General features: G+C 56.9%; 1 protein-coding gene across 2 annotated transcripts; it reads right to left on the reverse strand.

The window, feature by feature from the left end:
* Positions 1 to 5729: 5729 nt before the first annotated feature.
* Positions 5730 to 19525, reverse strand: zbtb45 (zinc finger and BTB domain containing 45). Of its 2 annotated transcripts, none has more exons than XM_030094291.1 (6): positions 19297 to 19525; positions 12966 to 14288; positions 12518 to 12649; positions 10738 to 10878; positions 8566 to 8839; positions 5730 to 7548 (listed from the first exon to the last, which is right to left on the reverse strand). In XM_030094291.1, the coding sequence occupies exons 2-6, from the start codon at positions 14016 to 14018 to the stop codon at positions 7130 to 7132; spliced, it is 2019 nt and encodes a 672-aa protein (XP_029950151.1). In that variant the 5' UTR covers positions 14019 to 14288; positions 19297 to 19525; the 3' UTR covers positions 5730 to 7129. The 2 variants fall into 2 exon arrangements, with proteins under 2 accessions (XP_029950151.1, XP_029950152.1); XM_030094292.1 differs by lacking the exon at positions 19297 to 19525 and adding an exon at positions 17922 to 18001.
* Between the last annotated feature and the right edge of the window lie 422 nt (positions 19526 to 19947).

Below are 19947 nucleotides of genomic sequence, written 5' to 3' on the forward strand. Positions count from 1 at the left end.
CAGCAAGATGACTGTGAGGCTCAATGAATGTACCCCTCCAACCTATGTTAATTTCCAAACAGCTAGATCAACAGGCCGAGGTGGAGGTGTGGCAGTGATATCCCACTCCAGTCTTCTTCTTAAACCCAAAACTAATGTTAAATTCAACTCTTTTGAAAGCTTAATACTAACGCTTACTTGTCCAAGTTGGAAGAATCAAAAAGCTGTACTATTAATTATTGTGTATCGACCTCCTGGTCCTTACTCTGACTTTTTAACTGAGTTCTCAGAGTTTTTAAGCAATATAGTATTGACTCATAACAAGATCCTTATAATAGGTGACTTTAACATCCATGTGGATGATTCTGGTGACAGTTTGAGTAATGCGTTTATTGCAGTATTAGATAGTATCGGTTTCACTCAAAATGTTGATGAATCCACTCATAGTCACAAGCACACCCTGGATCTGGTCTTAACATATGGGATAGAGGTCAGTGACCTAAATGTTCTCTCTCAGAACCCCATACTCTCAGACCATTTCTTAATTACTTTTCAGGTTTTGATTGAAGACTACTCTGCTCAAAAAGATAAAATTCAGCTGATACGGACATTATCTGAAAAATCTGTGGCTCGTTACAAAGAATTGATCCAGCCTGCATTTGCTGCATTATCTTGTGAACTCACAGAAATGAGCTTATTGACCAGTGGTGATAATAGTGATCAGTTTGTTGACAGTGCTATGCACTCACTAAAATCTGCCCTTGACGTAGTGGCTCCGTTGCAGCTGAAAACCAATCGACCCAGGCGCGTTGCTCCATGCTTTAATTCTGAAACCCGTGTTCTCAAACAAAAACCAATGTAACATCTTGAAGCCCTCTGAGGCAACTGTTGTGATACTGGGCTATACAAAAATAAATTGATTGAGAATCAGGAAACGTGCGGCTCCAGCTGATCCGTCTCTACCAGATCTGCTGAGTTTTGAACAGATCCTCACTGGGATCAGTCAAACCAGAGTTTATCGATTGTAAAGATGTAAAAACTGTTTCGTACTGCAGAATAAAGACAGAACACGAGGTCAGAGGTCAGACGATACAACTTGATCACTGACCTCTGACCTGGGGTGCCGTGCTGTGAGTAGAACCATGGAGTTCCTGGTTGGAGCCGCCCCCCCCCCCCGGGACGGGTTGGGCAGACGGAGCAAAGAAGCGAGGCGGAGACGAGCGGCTGGCCTGGAGCCATAGAAGACTTTTTATTTGGAGAAAGAAATCTTTGAAATCACTCATCTTTAAAATTCAATTAATTCATCGAGTACGACATCTAAGTTCTCAGAAAAAGTTAAAATCATGCCTTTTAGTCTTTTTATACATAAAAGATGTACTTGTATGATGACAAAGTGAGTTTTTTCATTTTTTTTTTAATATAAAATGACCGTTTCCTCTTCTGACATATTTCAACCTCTGTTAAAGAAACAATGTAGAAAACACAAGAATCGTCCCTCTCAAGGAAAACAGAACCCGCCCCGCCCCGCCCCGCCCCGCCCCGCCGGAACAGAAAAGGCCAAAAACACAGTACGTTACGATGCGCTGACATGGCTTCAAGCACACTTATTACAGTACTGTACAGGGTCCGCCTGGACCGGGCGGTCCGGAGGCCCGGCGCCGGTCCGCCTGGAGCCGGACGGTCCAGATGCCGATCCGCCTGGGCTGGATACTCCGGACGGTCCGGACGCCCGGCGCCGATCCGCCCCAGCCCGGCCGTGGTGCCGGCGGCGGCAGCTGGCAAAATGAGGTAAAGATTTCCACAAAACAAAAGAACACAACTGAAGAGCACCAACGTTTTGGCCGTCATGTGAGGGTAGCTTATAACCGACAGCGAGTCCAGGAGTTTCACTGCAGCTGGAGAAACCAGGAAGTGAGGCCAGCGCCGCGCCTCCGCCGCCGCCTGGCACTCGGACCTCGGCACGCCGACCGGCACGCCGCCGCGGCCCGGCGCTCGGACCGGGCCCAGCGCCCGGCGGGACATTTCATGTCAGTGTCATTATAGAGAGATCCAGCCGGATTCACTCTTCTGTCTCAATTAAAGTGATTTTTTTCATCGTCAAATTCTCTAATCACTCAAAGTTTTCACACCATCAAACCGTGAAGACGGCGGCGCTTCGAGCCGGCCGGTTTTCTTCTCAAGAGAAACAGAGGAAAACAATCTCCGGCCAAATACTTTCAGGGACGAGGTCTAGCTCTAGGTAACAGGATGTGCAAAATCAATTGTGCATAGAGATCAAATTGTAATAAATATTAAAGTGATAATCGGCGTTACCACCAGTTCGACTTGGTCAGAACTTGCAGGGGTGATTGTACATTTTTATGATTAATTTAGTTTTACCAAAACATTAAAAAGGTCTTTTTTTTTATAGTGCTATGAGGAAAAAAAGCTTCTTTTTTTTTAAGCAACAAACACTTCCCATTTATTATTAACCATTAACCAGAGCCCCAAAGGACAAATACAAGCAAACACTCAATAAAAATCCTGATAAAGTCTGATTTGTCGCGGTGATTCGTCCGTTTGGACGTTCTGAATGGCTCTTCCACGCCTTCACCTTTTTTTTTTTTTTTTTTTTTAACTTTTTTTAATGATGTTCTGCTGTTTTCTGCGTCAAAGAACCACGTGAGCAACAAAGAACAAACCGAGCGCTATAGTGATGTACAGGAATTACTGTTTCTCTTTTTACACACAAGTACTTCAGCGAGAAAAAGAAAAAAAAAAAAGAACAAAACAAAAAGGAAAAACCCAGAAAGTAAACGGATCTGTCTCTTCGCTTTAGTTTCACTGCTTCTTCGTTTGACGTAGCTTAAAAGATGTGAAGCATAATGCCTGTCTTTGGACCACCGAGGTAATCGTAGGTGTGTGTGTGTGTGTGTGTGTGTGTGTGTAAAACATGCTGAAGTGTCTCCCAGAACAGGTCGTGAGGAGACTCGTGTCCCTCCGAGCCGCCGGGACTCGTCCGGGTTCGAGGTATATGATCCTGGGGCCGGTGGGAAAAGTTCCAGAGCGGTCTGATGGATGGTGGCGAGTTTCATTCAAGCTGCTGTGCATCGACCCCCCCTGCCCCCCCTCTCCCCCCCCTGCCCCCCCCGACCCCCCCCCTGCCCCCTCTCCCCCCGCCCCCCCCGGGTTTGATTCACCATCAGTTCAGGAAGTTCAGGAAGTTTCTTTTCAGAATTTGCTGCTGAAGTTTAAGGTGCTTTCATCGCGTCTTTGAAGGAGTTTGTCATTCTGGTCCGGTCCGGTCCGGTCCACTCTGGTCCAGTCCAGTCTGGTGTGAAGGTTCTGCTGGAGCCAGAGGCTGAAGACGCGGCGCCTTCAGAAGGCAAGTCGTTCCAGCAAAGTGCTTCATGGCGCCGGTTCCGGGCGGAACGCCGTCGGACCTCATTTAATGAGGCCGGACACACGGCGGCGCTCCCAGCATGCACTGCTGTGCTTCACCATGACCAGACAGGTCCCAACCTAGCCGAGAAGCTGCACCTCTCAAACACCCGGCCCGCGGGCCGAAGTGGGTCCGCCAAAACCAGCAAGAAACTCTTAGAAAGTGGAAAGGAAGCCATGACTTCTTACGGGAAGCTGCAACGCCGAGATCCGCTACCATGGAAACCAGCTAGCAGGCGAGCTAGCAGGCGAGCGTTAGCCACAGAGCCGACAGCTGCGGAAACGGAAACCTGCGGAATCTTTCGCCTTTAAAGCAGCTTCACTCGTTTTCAGCTCAGCTGCTTCTTCGCGTTTCCAGCCACCAAGAGGCCGAAGCTCCAACTTTAAGGTATAACGGACGATTTTCTCGAGAAAGTCGAAGCCAAACGTCCGTTACTCGCTTTTTGAAAAACGCGCCAGACCGTCCTCCCTGCTCTGCTGCTCCTACGAGCCGCCTGACGGCGTGACGCAAGCATTCCTCCAGCGTGATGGGCATGTCGGAGAACCAATAGCTGACACTCGCATCACGCCATTCATTGGCTAAAACATCGTCCATTATACCTCCAAGTTCAAAGGTTGTTCCGGCGCTACGGCACCGGTCCGGTCCAGTCCGGTCCCATCCAGTCCAGTCCGGTCCCATCCAGTCCAGTCCGGTCCGGTCCCGTCCAGTCCAGTCCGGTCCCATCCAGTCCCGTCCAGTCCGGTCCCATCCAGTCCAGTCCGGTCCGGTCCCGTCCAGTCCAGTCCGGTCCCATCCAGTCCCGTCCAGTCCGGTCCCATCCAGTCCAGTCCCATCCAGTCCAGTCCAGTCCCATCAAGTCCAGTCCAGTCCAGTCTGGTCTCATCAAGTCCGGTCCCGTCCATTCCAGTCCCATCCAGTCCGGTACCATCCAGTCCAGTCCGATCCCATCCAGTCTAGTCCGGTCCAGTCCTTTCCCATCCACTCCAGTCCTATCCGGTCACATCCAGTCCGGTCCAGTCAAAACCGGTCCGGTCCAGTCCAGTCCAGTCCAGCCCAGTCTGGTCCAGTCTGGTTTGGTCCAGTCCAGTCCTTTCTGATCCGTTCCAAGAGCAGTCCGTTCCAGTCTGATCCGGTTTAGTCCAGTCCGGTCCGGTCTGATCTGGTTTAGTCCAGTCTGATCCGGTTCAGTCCTTTCCGGTCCGGTCTGATCCAGTTTAGTCCAGTCTGATCCGGTTTAGTCCGGTCCGGTCTGATCCGGTTTAGTCCGGTCTGATCCGGTCCAGTCACGGTGAGACTGGACTGAATGTGGAACCTGAACTCAGACGTGTCTGCCGTTCCTGATCAGGGTTGAAACCCGTCGGTCCAACTGAAGCAGCAGGTTCCTTCCCCTCCTGGAGGACGGATCAGCAGGTCTGACCGGTGGAAACCCGGACTGAACCGGACCGGACCGGACCGAACAGGACGACCAGAGAACCCCGGGATGAGTTCACGTTCTGAACACCACAGTGAGGTGTGAAGATGCTAAAATGCTAAGTCAGTGCTGGAGGTTAGCCTTGGCGACCGTCTCTCTCCTGCTGGACGTCAAACTGCTGACGGGGACGAGCAGGACGGTTCCGTCCACCGTCTCCAGCCAGCAGCGTCTGGACAGAACCCGTTTAATGAGACGGACTGCAGAGAACCCGTTTAATGAGACGGACTGCAGAGAACCCGTTTAATGAGACGGACTGCGGAGAACCCGTTTAATGAGACGGACTGCGGAGAACCCGTTTAATGAGACGGACTGCGGAGAACCCGTTTAATGAGACGGACTGCGGAGAACCCGTTTAATGAGACGGACTGCGGAGAACCGAGAGCAGCAGCTCCACATCCTGAACCTGGAAATGAGGTAAAACATGAGGTTGTGCATCGATCCGGCTGGAAGCAGCTTCAGCTTCAGCCCTCTGAGGTGTGTTTGTCGTTTCAGCTCTCGTAGCCCTTTAGCGGTTAGCGGTTAGCGGTTCCGGTGTCGGGGTTCCTTCCAGCCTTGCTCTCAGCCGTGGTTCTGCCGGCGGTCGGCCTCTGGCTGAAGCGGGGAACCGGCCAGGAACTCCTGGAGCGTGAGTCTCAGGATCCCATCACGCCACGCTCTGTCTCCATGGCAACGGGGCAAACGCAACTTTCCCTGAACACCGCGGCTGCTCAAGAGCACTACGGCTGTCGTGAACAAGACTTGTGCTCCAGCTCAGTAAAGAGACAGTCGGGGCCAATCCACACCGGCTGCATTCCGGATCCGGATCGGATCCGTAGCGGTAAATTGCGTCGCACAGCAGGATGCATTCTACCGACCGCGTACAGCAGCCACCGCGCCAGGGAATGGACCCATCGGACGACCGGACGGCGGTCCGCAAAACAGAACCTCCGCCTTCCACTCCACAACCCGTATTTACCTGGTGGGGGTACACCTCCGGTGTGGAGCTCCGGATCCACTGGGATCCAGTGAAAACACAGTGGGGCTAATGCTATATGATGCTAGCAGCCATGTTTGACGCAATTTTCCACCACGGATCCAATCCAAACCCAGAACAGAACTCAGGTCGTCCTGGTCCAGGAACCTTTAGAGTTGCCGGTCACCGTGGTAACAGTCCTGGGTTGTGGACGGCGGTGCACGGGGCGGCGCCGGACTTCGGCGCCCCCTCCTGGCCCGGCCGGCTCACTACATCCAGTCCGTTTCCGAGCGAACCAAAGCGGTTTGAAACCAAAGTGCATCAGCGACGAGTTTCCAGTGGAAACGCGGTGTAAACGTCTTTCCTTTGACCGTGGAAGAGAGGTAGCATGGAGGCGGGGTGACGGCAGCCCTCGGTCTGCCTCGGGGAGTGAACGGCGAGCGGGGATGGCGCCCCCTGGCTGCTGGCAGCGGTACAGCAGCCGCTCCTGCAGACCGGAAGCGGCCGCTCCGCTGGTCGCTGAGGTATTGAACGTACAGTAATGTAGAGTGCTTCGCATCAGTCAGTGTCTGAGTCCCGTTTGGACTGACGGCTCTGTAGCTCCGCCTCGTGGCTGACGACTGCAGGACAGTCCGGAGGACATGTCTGTCCTGCAGCAGGTCCTGATATGTCCTTGTATTTGAGGAATTAAAGGATCTGAACTTGATCAAGTGAACTGACGGTGAATCACCCCACCTCCCTCCCCCCATCACTGCATGACTACTTTCTCCCTTGTAGCCCCCCCCCCATACTGCCTCCACCCAGAAAGGTGCCCCCCCTCCCTCTCCAAACCTCTTTGGTGACTCTGGTCTCTTTGAAACAGGGTTCCTACACAATGTGTGAGACTGTCTGGATGTTTCTGGATGCTGCTGGACGAGGTGTGGCTGTTAGCGATGCTGCTCGGTAGCTTATGACTGATCAGTCGTCACAGTAACAAATATCACAACACGGCGAATGGCAGAAGAGCTACAGCTACTGAGGATGGGTTTCTACAAAAAGGAGCCTCCCTCTTTCTTTTTAAAGTTTCCCAAGATTTTTTGTGCAATTTCCAAACATGAGAAAAGCACATCGACTCACTGAGAGTTTTTTAGCTTCAGACTGAAAAGGCCTTGAGCCGTGTAGGAACCCTGACTGGAGGCGGCGCTGGAACAGTGGGAACCCGTGAGCGCCGCCCCGCCCCGAAAACGGACCGAAAAGGCTGATGGGACCAAATAAGTGTTGGCAGGAGGAATGGGCTGCCCCCCCCCCACCCCCGCCCCGCCTCTATCTAGGTGGAGGAAGCGCCGTGGCCGGGCATGTTGGCCATGCCGCCCACCATGCCGGCCGCGCCGGCCATACCTGAGGGCCCCCCCATGGCTGGAGGGCTGTGCTTGGCGGGGGAGGTCATGTCGGCCCCGCGGCCCGGGCCGGGGCCGGGGGTCTGGGGGGCGTGGTGGGCGTGCTGCAGGGCGTGGCGCTCCAGCAGGGTGCGGTGGGTGAAGGCCCGGTGGCACACGTTGCACTGGAAGGTGCGCTCGGCGCGGTGGGTGCGCATGTGCACGTTGAGCGAGCTCTTCTGGGTGAAGCGCTTGCCGCACATGGTGCACTGGAAGGCGCGCACGCCGGTGTGCACCACCATGTGCTTCAGGAGGTAGTCGCGCAGCGAGAAGGAGCGCCAGCAGATGGAGCACTGGTGAGGTTTCTGACCTGGGGGGGCAGACGGGGGTCAAAGGTCACAGGTCGGCACATGACACCAAAACGTTGACTGCAGCTAACAGCTTCCAATCATCTCATGAAGCTGATTCATGTACGGCGTGATAGGACGAGACAGAGGAGCTCAGAAGGGTGTCAATGGAAACGCCGGACGAGACGCCATCGAGACGCCGGACGAGACACTAGAGGAAACGCCAGAAGGGACGCCAGACGAGACGCCAGAGGAAACGCTGGACGAGACGCCCGACAAGACGCCGGACGAGACGCCAGAGGAAACGCCAGAAGGGACGCCAGACGAGACGCTAGAAGAAACGCCAGACGAGACGCTGGACGAGACGCCTGACGAGATACCCGACAAGACGCCGGACGAGACGCCAGAGGAAACGCCAGACGAGATGCCACAGGAAACACCAAAGGAAACGCCGGACGAGACACCAGAGAAAACACCAAAGGAAACGCCGGACGAGATGCTAGACGAGACGCCAGAGGAAACGCCAGACGAGATGCTAGACGAGACGCCAGAGGAAACGCCAGACGAGATGCTAGACGAGACACCAGAGGAAACGCCAGACGAGATGCTAGACGAGACGCCAGAGGAAACGCCAGACGAGATGCCACAGGAAACACCAAAGGAAACGACGGACGAGACACCAGAGAAAACGCAAAAGGAAACGCCGGACGAGATGCCAAAGGAAACACCAGAGGAAACGCCAGACGAGACGCCGGACGAGACGCCAGAGGAAACGCCAGAGGAAACGCCAGAGGAAACGCCAGAGGAAACGCCAGAGGAGACGCCAGAGGAGACGCCGGACGAGACACCGGACGAGACGCCGGTCAGCTTCCTAGGGTCGCCTCCTGAGGGTCGGCGGCGGTGGACCGCAGTTTGTCGAGCGCTCCAGAGGCAGACGGCCGTCTGAACGCTCTACTTCCTGCTTCAGCCATTCACATCAGCACCGAAAGCTGCAGCGTGTTGCTCAAGGGCTCCGAGGCGGAGCGGCTCCAGCGACTCACCGGAGTGGATGAACATGTGCTTGCTGTAGTTCTTCCTGGAACGTAGAGATTTGCCACAGTGGGTGCAGTCGAACGAGGTCTCGGATCCCTGGGACGAGGGCGACGGCCCAGCAGAGCAGGAGGAGCTGGATGGGGGCGGGGCCGGGGTCATGGGCGCCGGGGGCGGGGCCTGCTGACCGGGCTCCGCGCCTGCCATGCTGTCCATGCCGCCCATGGGCCCGCCCACGTAGAACGGCGCTGGCTGCGACTGGCTCACTGGGTACTGGAACAAGAGCTGAGGAGGAACAGGATGCAGTTAGCCCAGGAGGAAGTCCCAAAGGAGCCCCGAAGGAGTCCAGAAGGAGTCCCGAAGGAACCCCGAAGGAGTCCCGAAGGACCCCCGAAGGAGCCCCGAAGGACCCCTGAAGGAACCCCGAAGGAAACCCGAAGGATCCCCGAAAGAGTCCCGAAGGATCCCCGAAAGAGTCCCGAAGGACCCCCGAAGGACCCCCGAAAGAGTCCTGAAGGACCCCCGAAAGAGTCCCGAAGGACCCCCGAAAGAGTCCCGAAGGACCCCCGAAGGAGCCCCGAAGGAACCCCGAAGGAACCCCAAAGGAACCCCGAAGGAGCTCCGAAGGAGTCCAGAAAGTGTCCCGAAGGAACCCAGGAGGAGTCCCGAAGGAGCCCCGAAGGAGCCTGAAGGAGTCCCGAAGGAGCCCCAAAGGAGCCTGAAGGAGTCCCGAAGGAGCCCCAAAGGAGCCTTGAAGGAACCCTGAAGGAGTCCCGAAGGAGCCCTGAAGGAGTCCCGAAGGACCCCTGAAGGAACCCCGAAGGAGTCCCGAAGGAGCCCTGAAGGAGTCCCGAATGACCCCTGAAGGAACCCCGAAGGAGCACTGAAGGAGTCCCAAAGGACCCCCAAAGGAACCCTGAAGAAGTCCCGAAGGCGGAAATCCTCGGACACAGCTCTCGGGACCTGGGGCCAAGAGAACTGCAGCCTGAGTGGTTATGGAGGCAAAAACCGGGTCTGGTGGACTTCAAGAGGTCATGGAGGAGGACTACCGGTCGGCCTCGAAGACATTCTGTCAAACCGTCCGGCACCTCAGGAGGGACAGCAGGTTTAGAACACTCTTTACAGTGGAGGAGGAGCTGCTGTCCTGCACTGGGGACATTATAGGACGGTGGAAGGAAGACTTCCAGGACCTCCTCAGTCCCATCCCACGTCTTCCTGGAGGAAGTAGAGGCTCAGAGGTGGACTGAGGTCTCAGAGGTGGACTGGTCCATCACCCAAGCTGAAGTCACCGAGGTGGTCTCAAGGCACCGGGGATGCACGAGGTTCTCCCAGAGTCCCTTCAGTCTCTGGATGTGCAGGACTGTCTTTGTTGACTCGTCTCTGCAACGTCGCTTGGCGGTCGGGGACGGAACCTCTGGACTGGAGGACCAGGGCAGACCAGGGTGGTGGTTCTCTTCTATTTTTAAAAGGGGGACGGAGGATGTGCTCCAACTATAGGGGGATCACACTCCTCAGCCTCCCTGGGAAACTCTGTTCCAGGTCCTGGAGAGGAGGATCCGATCGATAGCCGAACCTCGGATCCAGGAGGAACAATGTGGTTTTCGTCCTGGTCGTGGAACCCTGGACCAGCTCTAGACCCTTAATAGGGGCTCGAGGGCTCCTGGGAGTTCGCCCAACCAGTCCACATGTGTTTTGTGGACCTGGAGAAGGTGTTGCACTGTGTCCCTCATGGTGCCTTGTGGGGGGGCTCCGGGAATCCGGAGTCCGGGGCCCCTTGTTCAGGGCCGTCCGGTCTCTGTAGGACTGGAGTAGGAGTCTGGTCCGCATTGCTGGCAGTAAGTCAGACCTGTTCCTGGACCATGTTGGACTCCGGCAGGGCTGAACTTTGGACCGGTACTGTTCAGAATCTTTATGGACAATTTCTGGGCGCAGCCAGGAGGGGGTCTGGTTCAGGGACCAGGGGCCGGAGGGGGTCTGGTTCAAGGACCTGGAGCTGGAGGGGGTCTGGTTCAGGGACCAGGAGCTGGAGGGGGTCTGGTTCAGGGACCAGGAGCTGGAAGGGGTCCGGTTTGGGGACCAGAGGATTTCGTCTTTGCTTTTAACAGATGGTGTTGGACGGACGGATGGACGGACGGACTCCCATCAGTGGGCGGAGCTTGTGGACGCTGCAGTGAAACACCCACCTGGTTGCTGATGGCCTGCGAGGTTGGGGGCGGGGTCAGGGGCTTGCTGACCCTGCCTCTGGGGTTGAAGGTCATGGCCTGCTGGGGCTCGCTCTGGGGCCAGAAGCTCTCTGAGAACACCGCCTGCTCGTCGTAGAAGTCCTGAAAGACACACAGACACGTCACCGTCACCGCGGCGCCGGGGGCGGAGCTTCACCGCCACGCTGCCGGTCTGACCTCCGACCCCCGAGGGCGCAGGCGGACTCACACAGACCGCCGTCCAATCCGGACAGCCGAGACGATAAACACCACAGACAAGACAGACGGAGAAATACTGGGTGGTGCTGGAGCCGCCTGTTTCCCCTCACCTCCACCTGTATCCTCACATCAATAAACTACAACCTACAGAGGCTGACGTGGAGACATGAGGTGTAAAGAGGAGCAGTCATGGAACCCAAAGAACGGAAAAGTGTCTCGGTTCTCGAGAAAACACCCGGTTCCACTGTCCCGGATGTGCCGGTACACCACCGCATGGACACCACCGCACGGTACAGGACGGCTTTTCATGGGTTCAGTGGAGAGCAGACTTCCACGGGGCTCGTCCGTCCGTCGTCAGGGTGGTGCCGTCGGTGACCGTGCGGTGGCTCCGGCTGTTGCTGCAGGTTGGCAGCTGTGGCGCCGCGGTGGGCCAAACGGGGAGCCCAGGTCCAGGCTGACGGCAAGAACCTGGCACTGAACAGGCTGTTCCCCCGACGGAGCGGCTGCTCCTCCGACGGAGCGGCTGCTCCTCTGACGGAGCTGGCTGTTCCTCTCTCGGAGGCTGTTCCTCTGACGGAGCTGGCTGTTCCTCTGACGGAGGTGAATGATCCCCGTCTCAGTCTTCTGTTTCCACCTTTCTAAAAGCCGCCTCTTGGGGAGCCTCCAGTGAGAACAGTCTGCTTATCCTCACGAACAGCTGTTCTGCTGGGACTCGAACCGGGTGTCCTGATGGGGGGACTCAGCAGTCGGCGTTTCATTTGGTGAGAACAGGATGTGAATGCTGATCCCGGTGCAGAGGACGGTGTCTGCTGGGACATGGTGGATCAGAGGAGCTTCTCACAGGTCAACACTCTGAGGACATTTAGTGTCCCACCTGTCCAAAAGTCCCCCGTCTGGACGCTCAGCCCTGCTGGGCCTTTCTGCTGCAGCGCCTCAAGGTGATGCCAATGTGGAGCTTGTTCCTGAACGTCCAGCCATCCCCACCAGGGGGACGGGATCTGGTCAGCGGCACGTTGTCCACCCGGGGGACGGGATCTGGTCAGCGGCACGTTGTCCACCCGGGGGACGGGATCTGGTCAGCGGCACGTTGTCCACCCGGGGGACGGGATCTGGTCAGCGGCACGTTGTCCACCCGGGGGACGGGATCTGGTCAGCGGCACGTTGTCCACCCGGGGGACGGGATCTGGTCAGCGGCACGTTGTCCACCCGGGGGACGGGATCTGGTCAGCGGCACGTTGTCCACCCGGGGGACGGGATCTGGTCAGCGGCACGTTGTCCACCTGGGGGACGGGATCTGATCTGTTGGACAGAAACCCGGCAGCCGCGGAGGAAATCCCCCACAACGAGATCCGACTGGTGGAGACATCGTCCTCCTCCTCAAACATCCAGGCTGACAGCCTGCAGGACGCCCTGGGCGCTCAGCAGATCCCCCCCAGGGGATCCCCAACAGATCCCACAGCGGATCCCTACTGATAGACGGATCCAGATGGATTCCTCCTCCTGATGGATCATTTACCTGCTCCACACACGCTTCACTTCCTACCTGGCCGAAGCCCGCCATGGACTCCTGGGAGCCGTCCTGGTCCTGGTCCCGCCTCCCGTCCTGCAGGTACACCGTCCCGTCGGCGTCCTGCACCCCCTCGTCCTTCACCACCACCCCGTCTCCGCCCAGCACCTGCAGCACAACACCAGTGGAGAGAGAAGGCTGGTGAGAGGCGGTGTGGCCCGGCCCGGCCCGGCGCCGACCCGACCCGGCCCGGCGCCGAACCGGCCACCTACAGCGGAGAGGCAGGAGTCCATGGCTCGGCAGCTCAGCGGCTCGGCGGCGGCTGAAGTTGAGGAGAGAGAGTCAGTTGTGCAAAGTGCAGAAACATCTGGGCGATATGCGCCAATGCAGCGAGGAAGAGGGAACGGCAGAAACAGAAAGAGGAGAACGCTGCAGCTCCGCATGCCTGAAAGCGGTAACCATGGCAACCCTCCCCTCCCCCTACCTGGAGCCGGAGCGGCTGCCTCTGCTTGCGGCTGTGGCTCGCCCCCCGGTCTCGGTCTCCGTCTCGTCCCCGGTCCCGGCCGTCCAGCTCGTCCTCCTCGCTGAAGCGCTCCATGGCCACCAGGTCGTCGGAGAGGTCGGCGCCGTTGCCGCGGAGAGCGTCCCTGGCGATGCCGTCCACGCCGGAGCCGCAGCCGCAGCCGGCCGACAGGTTCCCGGCGCCGCCGCCGCCGCCGCCATTGGCCGTCTGCGCCAGCAGGTCCCTCAGCTTGTAGCGGACGTCCTGAGTGCAGCTGGAGCTCTGCTTCATGAGGATGGCGCCGGGCCCGCCCCCCATGCCGTCGCCGCCGCCGCCGCCGCACATGGCGCCTTGGCCCATGTCACCCAGGGCCATCAGGCTCACGGTGTTGGCCTGGTCCATGGGGCCCGGGCCGCCCTCGCCAACGCCGCCGCCGCCCAGCCCCGCCGCCATGTTGCTGGCGCCGCACTCGGCCATGAAGTTAGAGAAGTTGGCGTAGCCCCCAGCGGCGGCGGCGGCGGCGCCCACGGAGCAGCTGGCGCCGCCGCCGCTCTCCCTCCCTTTGCCCCCGCCGCGCTCCTCCTGTTTGGGCAGGACTCCCCCCAGCATCCCGCCCCCGGCGGCCGCCGCCGCCGCCGCCGCACTGGCGGCCGCCTTCCTCTGCGAGATGATCTGGGTGCACTCGTCGATGACGGTCTTGATCTGCAGGATGCTGGCGGCCGTCAGGATGCAGAGCGCCTGCGACTGCAGCACCACCAGCGAGCCGCTGTACATGAAGTCCACCAGCTGCTTCACCGTCTCCGCCGGCACCAGCGGCGGCACCGAGATCTCCGAGTGGCCCAGCAGCAGCTTGTCCTGGAAGAAGGGGCTGCCGGCCGCCAGCACGCAGGCGTGGGCGCGCAGCGAGGCGTCGTGGATCCGAACCGTCACGTCGCAGAACAGGCCCTCGCGCCGCTGCGTGCGCAGCGCCTCCAGCACCGACTGGCTGGAGTTGTGCAGGTGGATGTAGTGCACCGTCTCCGTGCCGGACACCATGGCGGGCGGCGGCGAGTCGCCGGGGACGGGGTGGGGGTGGGGGTGGGGGACGGGGGGGGGGGGGGGGGGCAGGTGTCTGGGGTTCTGCGTCAGCTTGAGGGATGACGAGGACGGGGAGTGGAACGGGTCCAGAGCATGGGCCGCGGCGGGGCCGGGTCCCTCAGGCGGTCATGGGTTCGGGGAGGGGAGGAGGGGAGGGGGAGGGGGGGGCGTGCCGGGAGCTGCCCGTGGGTCCTGATGGGGGGGGGGCGCTCCGTCTCTGGTCAAAACCTGTTTGGGAAAAACAGAAAACCAGGTTAGAACGAGGGGCCGGACCCCGGGACCAGGACCAGGACCACGACGCAGGACGAGGCGAGACGGACGAGTTCGACCGGAGATCAGAACCATTCTGAGGGGCCAGCTGAGGAACCTGCTGATCCTCAGGAACCTCAAGACCAGCTCCATGTTCCCCCCTGTCCACCACGAGAACACTGACAGGTCATTCAGGACAGGGACCGGCGCCGGGTCCTCTGGTTCCGTCCTGCAGAGTGAAGCTCAGCTGACCTGGAACCACCTGGTGTCTCCCAACATCTGTCCAGCAGACGGACCTGTCCAGCAGACGGACCTGTCCAGCGTCCCGGGTCCAGCAGACAGACCTGTCCAGCGTCCCGGGTCTAGAATGACAACCACGGCTTTGCTCACGTTCTGTAGAAGAACGCCACCTTCTCCTCCACAGACTCAGGACTCCCAGGCCAGATCCTGCTGGTCCTGGTCCCAGTCCAGATCTTCCTGGACACCCCCTCCCCCCCCCCCCGGCAGCCTCCAGTGGCCCAGCAGGAGAACCACCATGCTTTCAGGAGACGTTTCCGTGGAAACGGACGTTCAGGTGAAGCAGTCATGAAAGTCGAACCTGAAGACGAGACTTTCTCCTTCACACGGAACCTGAACCCCGTGACAAGAACACAGCCATCCCATGATGCTTTGCACTGATGTGTTGGAGCAACTGAACAACCTGGTGACCAAACCGTGCTGCAGTGTGTTCAGAAGACAACAACAGAACTGCACAACATGACGACAACAGGTCCAAAGAATAAAGGAAAAGGACAAAAACCAAAAAACAGACAGTAGACTGACTTTGTTGCTGACCAGCAGCACGAAACAGCCCGCAACAGGAAAGAACGCGAAACTGCAGGAAACTACAGGGAAAAACAGGAAACTACGGGAAACAGTGGGAAAAAAATGGGAAACAGCAGGAAAAAAACGGGAAACTACGGGAAACAGCGGGAAACAGCGGGAAACAGCAAGAAACTATGGAAAAAACGGGAAACAGCAGGAAACTATGGGAAACAGCAGGAAACAGCGGGAAACTACGGGAAACAGCAGGAAACTATGGGAAACAGCAGGAAACAGCGGGAAACTATGGAAAAAATGGGAAACAGCAGGAAACTATGGAAAAACGGGAAACAGCCGGAAACTATGGAAAAAACGGGAAACAGCGGGAAACTACGGGAAACAGCAGGAAACTATGGGAAACAGCAGGAAACTATGGGAAACAGCAGGAAACTACGGGAAACAGCAGGAAACTATGGGAAACAGCAGGAAACTACGGGAAACAGCAGGAAACTATGGGAAACAGCACGAAACTATGGGAAACAGCAGGAAACTACGGGAAACAGCAGGAAACTACGGGAAACAGCAGGAAACTATGGGAAACAGCAGGAAACTATGGGAAACAGCAGGAAACTACGGGAAACAGCAGGAAACTATGGGAAACAGCAGGAAACTACGGGAAACAGCACGAAACTATGGGAAACAGCAGGAAACTACGGGAAACAGCAGGAAACTATGGAAACTATGGGAAACAGCAGGAAACTACGGGAAACAGCAGGAAACTATGGAAACTACGGGGAAACAGCAGGAAACTACAGGGAAACAGCGGGAAACTACGGGAAACAGCAGGAAACTATGGAAACTACGGGGAAACAGCAGGAAACTACAGGGAAACAGCAGGAAACTATGGGGAAACAGCAGGAAACTATGGAAAAAATGGGAAACAGCAGGAAACTATGGGAAACAGCAGGAAACAGCGGGAAACTACGGGAAACAGCAGGAAACTATGGAAAAAACGGGAAACAGCGGGAAACTATGGGAAACAGCAGGAAACTATGGAAACTACGGGAAACAGCAGGAAACTATGGAAAAAACGGGAAACAGCGGGAAACTATGGAAACTACGGGAAACAGCAGGAAACTACGGGGAAACAGCGGGAAACTACGGGAAACAGCAGGAAACTATGGAAAAAACGGGAAACAGCGGGAAACTATGGAAACTACGGGAAACAGCAGGAAACTATGGAAACTACGGAAAACAGCGGGAAACTACGGGAAACAGCAGGAAACTATGGGAAACTGCAGGAAACTACGGGAAACAGCAGGAAACAGCAGGAAACTACGGGGAAACAGCGGGAAACTACGGGAAACAGCAGGAAACTACGGGGAAACAGCAGGAAACTATGGAAAAAATGGGAAACAGCAGGAAACTATGGGAAACAGCAGGAAACAGCGGGAAACTACGGGAAACAGCAGGAAACTATGGAAAAAATGGGAAACAGCAGGAAACAGCGGGAAACTACGGGAAACAGCAGGAAACTATGGAAACTACGGGAAACAGCAGGAAACTACGGGGAAACAGCGGGAAACTACGGGAAACAGCAGGAAACTATGGAAAAAACGGAAAACAGCAGGAAACTACGGGAAACAGTAGGAAACTATGGAAAAAACAGGAAACAGCGGAAAACTATGGAAAAAACGGGAAACAGCGGGAAACTATGGGAAACAGCAGGAAACTATGGAAAAAACGGGAAACAGCGGGAAACTATGGGAAACAGCAGGAAACTATGGGAAACAGCAGGAAACTACGGGAAACAGCAGGAAACTATGGAAACTATGGGAAACAGCAGGAAACTATGGAAAAAACGGGAAACAGCGGGAAACTATGGAAACTACGGGAAACAGCAGGAAACTATGGGAAACAGCAGGAAACTACGGGAAACAGCAGGAAACTACGGGGAAACAGCAGGAAACTATGGAAAAAATGGGAAACAGCAGGAAACTACGGGAAACAGCAGGAAACTACGGGGAAACAGCGGGAAACTACGGGGAAACAGCGGGAAACTACGGGGAAACAGCGGGAAACTATGGAAAAAATGGGAAACAGCAGGAAACTACGGGAAACAGCAGGAAACTATGGGAAACAGCAGGAAACAGCGGGAAACTACGGGAAACAGCAGGAAACTATGGAAAAAACGGGAAACAGCGGGAAACTATGGAAACTACGGGAAACAGCAGGAAACTATGGAAACTACGGGAAACAGCAGGAAACTATGGAAAAAACGGAAAACAGCAGGAAACTACGGGAAACAGCAGGAAACAGCGGGAAACTACGGGGAAACAGCAGGAAACTATGGAAAAAACGGGAAACAGCAGGAAACTACGGGAAACTATGGGAAACAGTTGGAAACTACAGAAAAAAATGGGAAACAGCGGCAAACTATGGGAAACAGCGGGGAAAAAGAGGTTCTGCTGCCGGAAGCTTCAGGTTCTGCTGCTCGTCAACAGGAGGTTCTCGGAATAAAGCTGCTCCGGATCACATGGTTTCTGACTGTAGTTTAAATCCTGGTCCCTGACACCGCTGGAGCTGACAGGAGGACAGAGAGACGGGAAGAGGGACAGACCGAGGAGGACACAAACAAGTAAACAAACAAACAAACAAACAGAGTGTAGAGAAGAAGAGAGCAGAGGTTCCACCATCCTTCAATCAGAACCCACACTGCAGAACCCAAACAGAGAAAACAGAGAACCTCCCCTGGACTGGAGGTAGAGAGGATCCAGGTGTCAAATTACAGAGCACAGCATTAGGAGAGACCTGATCCAGAGAGTCATTAGTCCAACAGCCCACAAGACAACAAAGGGACTGAGTCCACACGCAGGTCAAAGGTCAGCCGGATCAGCTGCAGCTCTGAAGACGTCCTCATCGTTGTGCTTCTGTCCAACCGCTGGTCTCTTCAGGTCCACGTCCCCGAGAGTTCGCACTGAGAACTGACAGAATCCCGCTACCGCAGGAGAGGAGACCGGAAGGTCAAAGGTCATTCTAGAGCCGCATGAGGCCGGACTCAGATGTAAACACATTTTCAACAGCGACATGTCTGAAACGGAAACAGGCTGTGCCCAGAGAAAAGCACCTGCACGCACAGGAGGAACATGCAAACTGCACGAGAGCAGGGCCCGAAGGAGTCGTCAGGGGTCGTCAGTAAAACACACTCAGTCCAACACATCCGTGTGTTGATCCGTGTGGATCACATGGATCAGTGTGGATCCCACTGATCGGACTGGATCCCAGCAGATCCCAGGAGGGCTGCAGAGCTCCTTCAGGATCCCTCGTGTCTCTTCTGACTTTAACGTTTCTCACTTTCCGTCCATCGACTGAATAAAGGGCGCGTTTTCCTCCACGATTGCTGGATTCCTTTGTCGGGGCTGTGACACGCGCACGCAGCGTGCACCACGAGCGGGGCGCGCGCACACCTGTCTGGACTGAGGGTGACGCACGGCTCACCTGCGCGTCGTGCATTGTGACACCGCGGGTCGCGTGCATCACCTGTTCGGAAAGAGCACAGCACGTGCGGTGCGCGCGTCCGGCGGCTCCTCGGGTCAGTGTGCTGCTCAGCGGGTGGTCGCACACGCAGCGTGTCTCACGCGCGCGCGCGCACACGCACACACAAACACACACACACACACACACACACACACACAGCGTCAGTCGTGCTGGAAGCAGCGCAGACAGGTGAAACGTGCGGGTGACTGTGTTCCAGCGGGTCGCTGACCAGACAGACGGGCGCGCGGCGGCTCCAGCGGCGCGCGGGCGGCTGGACGATGACACGCTAGCGCTAACGCTAGCTTAGCCGTTAGCTGTTGACATTAGCGCGCACGGAAACCTGCAGCAAATGCACGGATTCGTCCGTGCAAACCTCGCTCCGCCACCGACTCACGCACGAACCCAACCCGCAGAATCCCGCACGGCGGCTGGCAGCGCGCCCCGCGCAGCAACAGGCGTCTTTCTGCCCCGCGCCGCCGTCCAGCCGGGGCTAGCCTAGCTAGGCGCTAGCTAGCGCCGCCACAGCTCGTAAAGTTAGCATGCTAACAGGCTGCCACCCTTTTCTTCCCCTCCCGGTTCGCCGCGGCGCCTTTACCGGGGAGTCCGCGGCCGAGGCGCCGGCGCGGGGGGCTCCACGGCGGCTGCTTACCGGCGGGACGGAGCGGTGACAGGCCGGGGGTCGCGGGTTTGAGGCGGGTGGATGCAGCAGGAAGCCTCGGAGCGCAGCGAGCCTGGCGAGCGCTGGAAACAAACACACATGCACGCAAACACACACTCACTGACTCACACTCACACACACGCACGTGCATGCGGAGCCGCGACGAGGAGTTCCTCCCGCACAGCGCCGCCTCGGCTCGACGCGCACGGCCGCAACTGGCAACACACACTCCTCTTCCAGCGTTTACCGAGCACGCGCACGAAGCCCCTACAGGCGCCGGAGACATGCGCGCGCGGGGCCTCGTGCACGGATCTGTCACGGTTAAGTGCAGGATAATAAAACGTTAAGTGAACATTTCGTCCCTTGAATAATACTCAAGACTTAGCGCGTGCGTGTGAGAAGCAGCCTGGTTTGTAGATGGAGACATCCAGCCTGCTTGGTCTAGTCTGGGTCTGGGTCAGGGGTCAGGGGTCACAACCAGACTGGTAGAACAGGCCGTATGACCTTTGAACTCCGCCACTCTGAACTCGTTCTTCTTCTGCAGCGTCTCGTTCTGCTGCGGAACCGAAGCTTTGATAAAGTTTAAGAATTTATTTCGACCGTGAAGAAAAATAAAAGTCAGCAGGAAACCGAACGGCGTGC

The sequence above is a fragment of the Salarias fasciatus genome, chromosome 6 (genome assembly GCF_902148845.1).
Source record: "Salarias fasciatus chromosome 6, fSalaFa1.1, whole genome shotgun sequence".
NCBI lineage: Eukaryota > Metazoa > Chordata > Actinopteri > Blenniiformes > Blenniidae > Salarias > Salarias fasciatus.